This window comes from Nannobrachium achirus (genome assembly GCF_963921795.1).
Source record: "Nannobrachium achirus genome assembly, chromosome: 10".
Taxonomy (NCBI): domain Eukaryota; kingdom Metazoa; phylum Chordata; class Actinopteri; order Myctophiformes; family Myctophidae; genus Nannobrachium; species Nannobrachium achirus.
In genome coordinates this window covers 14,071,524-14,078,305 of record NC_137819.1, presented here as the reverse complement: position 1 = coordinate 14,078,305, position 6,782 = coordinate 14,071,524, and the positions used below count along the sequence as shown (strand labels likewise).

The following is a 6,782-nucleotide window of genomic DNA, read 5'->3' as shown; positions in this document are numbered from 1 at the left end:
GATATTGGAATATTCTAATATTTGGTGAATGCCCTAACATATAGTAGTACTTACGTCCTACAGCTTCCATGCTGCGTGCATCGACTCAGTGGGACTCTGATCACACATCCGCTGAACGCTACGAACAGCGCGTGGTGTTCCTTGTCCAGCTCCAATCCCATGATGCTCCTGTCCTCCTGGCCCGCCACGTTGCACCTGGAAACAATCATACTCGTTAAGGCACGGTGGCGCTGGCGCCTCACGGCTATAGAAGGTCCTGGGTTCGATTCCCGCTGGGGGACGCTGATGGCGCGTTCTCTCCCTAGGGTCATCAGTGCCCATACCCTAAGTGGGGTTGCTATTCATACGCTGAGTGGAGCGGAGCCCGGGATCAAACCTATGACCTTGTGGTTGAAAGGCGAGCGTTATACAGACTGACCTGACACAAACTTATTAGTCTATTACTAACTATTACCAGTATTACTTTTAGTATATCCAGATACTTACAGCTAGGAATGGGACGATATGAACATTTTCCAAAGAAACTGCGATTTATAGTATTATTGCGATAATCGAAATATCCCCAACATAACATCCATTATCCTTTGACAAAAAATAGCTAAGCTACAAGCTTACAACGCGTCGCGTTGCAATGCGTTGTGAGCTTGAAGATCGTCAATTTTTTGACAAAGAGATTTGGTAGAGAGTAAAAAAAAGTACATTATTTGACTTATTTCCAGGTAGTTTTAAAGAAGGTTTAAGTGGTACCGGATATGCAGCTCAGCAAATAAAAGGTGAATTGATGCCAGTGCATGATGGAGGCCAATTTCGTGATGAATTCTCCTCGATACGAAATTGTGAGAGTTTTTTATCACAATAAACAATAATAATGATTATCGTCCCATCCCTACTCACAGTGTAGGGTTGTACACAGTGATGTCTACTCCAGGAGTTCCCAAACTTTTTTGTCTCAGGTCACCCCATGAGTATTTTTTTAATCCGAGGCACCCCTACATTATAATTTTCACTCCCAGCACCTTATAGCCTATTTATAGCATATCGTCGTTGTCGGGGTGTAAACCTTGTAGACTATGTCCAAAACCGTTCGTTTTGTATTTATCATCTATAAAATATACTAAACTAGTGAAAACAGCAGATCTACAAGCACACAACGCCTCGTTGTATGCTTGTAGATCGGCTGTTTTCACTAGTTTTGTGCAACAGTCTTGTGTGATGAAGCAGGGCCTTGCTTTACCAAAAGACGTACACATTTGAAACTTGGAGGTACAAGGTTTCTGCCCGACAGTGACGATATTTTAGTGATTATGTTGCGAGGAAAACGTTGAGATAATCGCCATTTTGGTTAGAACTGACTGAAGATAACTTTGTACTTCAAGTTTAGAATGATACTAAATATTTTTTTAAGTGTCGAAATAAATTCCAAATATTATCATATTATCTCGCGGCACCCCTGGACTGCCGCCACGGCACACCAGGGTGCCCCGTCACCCACTTTGAAAACCCCTGCTCTACTCACAGCGTAGGGTTGTACACAGTGAGGTCTTCCAGCAGCACAGGGCCCGTGGTGTCGTTGGGGTGGCTGTGGATCAGAACCTTCTGGACGCGACCGTCCTCAGAACCCAGAAACAGCACGGTTCGATCCTTGAAGGGCCCCGCACCCGTATCCACGGCAACCTGGGTCAGTCTGACCCTAGAGCACACACACACACGCACACACACACACACACACACACACTCACACACACACACACACACACACACACACACACACACACACACACACACGAACAAACAATTACTCATCATATCTGTGTGTGTGTGTGTGTGTGTGTGTGTGTGCGTGTGTGCGTGCGTGCGTGCGTGCGTGCGTGCGTGCGTGCGTGCGTGAGTGTGTGTGTGTGTGTGTGTGTGTGTGTGTGTGTGTGCGTTTGTGCGCACAGCCTGAGGCCTTGTTTATGCCTCTAGTTAATCAGATAATCTCATTATGATTGTGATCATTTTTTCTCTCCAGAATCCCGCGGCCTCCGACGACACGACGCAAACAACAGCCTCTGGAAAACTGCACAGCAACGCAACACAACTAATCTGTATGATCATCACTAATTCAAACACAAATAAAGGGGGAAAAGAGGCTGAGAAGAAGTTGAAGAAAATGCACTGCTTGTTTTTTTTTTTTTTTTTAAGTTCGATAAATGCATATTCATGTTTCCATAAGTCAACTGTGTCTGTGGTCCCCAGTTTAAATATGATTATCAAAGAAACAAACAAAGAAACAAACATATCGTCACTGTAGCCAAAACCTCTTAACTCAATTTTTGAGGCTGTCGATTTTTTGGCATAAATCAGGGCTACTGAAAACCCTTTACATCTGAGTGCTGGTTAAAATAATATTGAACCAATGGAAAGTAGTAAAAAGTGCTTGGGACAAAACCTCCCAACTCCACACTTTCTGCCAAACCAGCTAACTCCACCCGCTTGGCCCTCTCTTTTTTTTCATAAATCTGTGCCATTGAACACCCTTTACGTCTGTGTGTTGGTTAAAATAATATTAAACCAATGAGAAGTAGTAAAAAGCCCTGCAGTCAACTCCACTTGAGCTCATTTTCCTGAAAATGAACATTTTGGAGTTCTGAGGTTTCGGCCCGACAGCAGAGATATTCTGTAAAGTAAAATAAAAGAAGGAAAGATGCCTTCTAAACCGTGGTCATCAACCTTTTCAGGCCGCGACCCCCAAAATAATCATATGTTAACTGGTGACCCCCCCACCCTGAAGAACACTAAGAGTTGAGGCATTACATTTTTGTTTAACACGGTAAAATTGTGAAAATAGCAGATCTACAAGCTCACAACGCCTCGCAACGCGAGGCGTTGTGAGCATGTAGATCTGCTATTTTCACAATTTCTGGCATTAATATTTGACAATATGGCCAATGTTTAATTTTTCATTTTAGAGGTATTAAAAAGGTCTTAAAAGTCCTAAATTGTCACTGTAGAAATGTGCAGATACCCTCTATACACTTATACTGTATGTGGGTTTGTTTACTAATGAGTGGGAAAACAATGTTTCACATTAAGCTAATCATCTGGGGACCCCCCAAAATAATTTGGAGACCCCCCTGGGGGTCCCGACCCACAGGTTGAGAACCACTGTTCTAAACAATCTTTTGCTTGTTTTTGAGGTAAGGATTCATAAAGTGGGCTAACAGACGCGATGCAAATTCAAACCCGATTTCTATTTATTCCTCAGTTGATGCTTTCAGGGCCGAACACAATTATTATGTCCCTCGGCGCATGTGCTGTTTCTACGAGTGTCACCACAATTAGGCGAACAGATCAGCCCGCCATGATTAATGTAGCAGCAGACCACACACGCACTGATGTTGTCATACTTATTAATCTATAATATCAATTATGGTTGATCAAATGGCACACTATAGCCTACACATGTAACTATCTGAGAATATGTGTCCATTCCCAATCCCCATGTAGGATAGCAGAGACGTGCAGAGAATATTAGCACGATGACTGCCAGGGGCCACAAGGTGCCGCTAGAGTGCCAGCCATTCCTCCATAAGGCTTCATAGTAACATCCGGTTAACCACGAAGAAGTGGCTTGTGTTTTTTCTGCAAACAGTGTTATGAACGTGAAATGGAGGCAGAGAGCTAACAGTTAGCTATTGGCTATTTTTTTTTAGAAGCCCGATCGGAGGCTATTTAGCCGCAAAAAAAACTTTTCCGCTGCACTGTATATTGTATATACTGCCCCTTCCTTGTATATACTGTACATACTGATTGTTTAGACTTACTGTTACCTGCCCCTTCCTTGTATATATTGTATATACTGTACTTACTGATTGTATAGACCTACTGTTTTCTCTTTTTCTTTTCATATCTACTGCATAGTACTGTGTTCTATTTGTCTGTCATTCAATGTTATATGAGATACTTTAATGGTTTCCTGTTGAAATAAGCTTAGTCTTTTCATGGATCTCCTTTTAGTAGACCTTGTACCAGTGAACTGTACCGTCATGAATCTGTACATTTTCCTATGCAAACTTCTAATAAAGCCTTCAATCAATCAATCAATCAAACTAGGAACACAGTTCAGAGAAAATGAGCTCTAAAGATGTGACTTTGTATTGGATTGGGCGGCACATTTCGGCGACGTTACCCGATTACGGGCCGGTGGAAAGAGAGCTTGGTAGGCGGCTTGGATCAAGATTTAGACAGGGGCTTCGTTGAGGCCTCCGATTATCTAATTCATTTTATTAAAGGAACCGAAAATTTTCGGTTTTTGTAAACCTTAATAAGTCTTGCAAAAATAGAGTTTTTTTGGGGGGGCTCTAAACGTTATTCTAAACCATTTTCAATGGAATAAATCGTCGCAACATGTAGCATGGCTCGTTGGAAAGCGATGGACGAGCCAGGACCACCCACGTCGCTACTAGCAGCCCAGGGTAAGTAAAATAGCAAAAAACTATTGGATTGGATTAAAAAAAAGAACCGAAAATATTCGGTTTTAGCACTAAAAGAGTTAGAGAGGCAGGGGCTGAAATTTCTAAAAGGGCCTTTTGGTGGAAATATTGAAAAGAGCAGACCTCCAAGCTTACAACGCATTGTGAGCTTGGAGGTCAGCTATTTTGGGTGCTTGATACCACCCTGAACTACAGTAAGCATAATCAAGTCAATACTGGAGATGTGGTGTAAAGCATGGATTTCTACACAGAGAAGGCGATTCTTTCAACATAAGATGCTGCATTCAAGTTCAGGAGAGTTTGGACACGGCAATTCTCTTGAATGCTGCCTTCAGGTATGGCATGGAAAGAGGGCATTTGCATTTCTTTCACCATAGTGAAAACTGCATTCATGGTCTGGAGAGGGCACTTTTTACAAACAGATAAAAGGGCCTGTAGGATTGGATATCATTGCTGTCGGGCAGAAACCTCTTATCTTCATATCATTCGCCTCGTAGCATAATTGCCAAGTCATTCCTGAAAGAGTTAATTTTTTTATCTGCCCTATTTATATACTGCCTAACTCAATTCTCCTAACAATGTGGAGGCGGCTGTAGCTCAGGAGGTAGAGTGGGTTGGCCAATGATCCATGGGTTGGCGGTTCAAATCCCAGCTTCTCCTGTCTACATGTCGAAGTGTCCTTGGGCAAGACACTGAATCCCACGTTGCTCCCGGTGAGCTGGTTGGTGCCTTGCATGGTTTCCATCGCCACCGGTGTATGAATGTGTGCGTGAATGGGTGAATGTAATGCACATTGTAAAGCGCTTTGGATAAAAGCGCTATATAAATGCACCATTTACCATTTACCATTTAACAATGCTGATTCATCCGGGCTTATTAGTGTGGTTGCCCAGACTATAGTATTTGTCTGACTTTCTTTCTTTCTTTCTTTCCAGATAAACTCCCACTGTTTTGGTGGCACACACTTGGGCAATATGTCAAATCCACCGGCTTCACCAGGAATTGTGTGCTTGAAACTGACACAGTGTCCATATATGGGCATTCCAAGATATTGGCTTAATATTGATGACATCAGGGATCCCCATATATGGGCATAAAAGTGACAAGGACTGGCAGAGATCTCCATATATGGCCATTAATGTATTAGTGAATACATTTTCCCCGTTGACTTGAATGGGGAAACTTCAAATGGTAAGACGGAATTCATGTGTGACTTGCGTCTTGGAAACCACACTAATTAACTAATTAAGTATTGACAGTTCAAGTGGTTAAATATCTGAAACACCAATTTACATGAATCCAAAATACACTGATGATTGTGCTGTCAAACAATGAAACTATATGGAATCTATGAAAAGGTTGTGGGGGTCCCTGCTTCATCTCTCTCTCAACTACGGGGTCCTTGGCCTGAAAACGTTAAAGACCCCTGCGTGCGTGCGTGCGTGCGTGTGTGTGTGTGTGCACCTGTGAGCAGTGTGTGTGTAGCAGGGTGTGTGTACCTGTGAGCAGTGTGTGTGTAGCAGGGGGTGTGGTTGACGGAGGGCACAGACTCCTCCATCAGGGGGAAAGACTTGATGAAGCTCAACGACTCGTCAGGAAATTGAACCGACGACTTGTACTCTGCAGCCGCTCCGTCTCCTGCACAGCAACCAGGTCTGAGAGAGACACACGCACACACGCACACACACACGCATAATTGGTAAAAGTTACTTATAATATACGTACTTGATACAGTCTTTTTTTCACTCTCTATCAAATGTCTTGCCAAAGAATAGCTGATCTACAAGCTCACAACGCATTGCGACAACCACTAGCTCTGCATAATAAAGACCATCACTAGCTCTGTATAATAAAAACTATTGCCACCGTTGTAGATCAGTGATTTAACAGACAAAAATCCACTTCGGGCCAGGAAAGATCAAAGTTCAAGTTCTCCTACTCGAGAAAAGGATCACACAATCCCTGTGATTTTCTTTCCAAGCTCCACCACACACAAACGTGGGATTTAGATCAATGTGCTGCACAAAGGCAATCACTCCCCCATGATACAATGTAATTTAGCAAACTAAATTAAAAAGGCACGTTTTCCTGCTTTATTCAGCATGTAATCAATCTCTGCAACATGACTCTCTTCTCTTCCACACAGAAAAAGGAACATTCTAGAAAAGGAATGTCTCCTATACCAAGGGTTCCCAAACCCCAAAAATAATCATATTGGAACTTGGGAACCCCCACCCTGATAAGCACTTGGAACTGTATTGTAGGCATAACATGTAGTTTGACTCGGTTCCACAGATAAATATTTTG

The 6,782-nt window shown here is 42.7% G+C and overlaps 1 protein-coding gene across 1 annotated transcript in view; it reads right to left on the bottom strand.

Moving 5' to 3' along the window:
* The window catches only part of LOC308292837 (semaphorin-6C-like), a 45,043-nt gene that overhangs the window by 21,732 nt on the left and 16,529 nt on the right, over window positions 1–6,782 (bottom strand). Inside the window, exons 12-14 of the mRNA XM_080735258.1 lie at window positions 5,975–6,130; window positions 1,517–1,690; window positions 55–195 (exon numbers count right to left, since the gene is read on the bottom strand). Coding sequence (XP_080591384.1) covers window positions 55–195; window positions 1,517–1,690; window positions 5,975–6,130 — 471 coding nt within the window. The remainder of the gene's footprint in view (window positions 1–54; window positions 196–1,516; window positions 1,691–5,974; window positions 6,131–6,782) is intronic.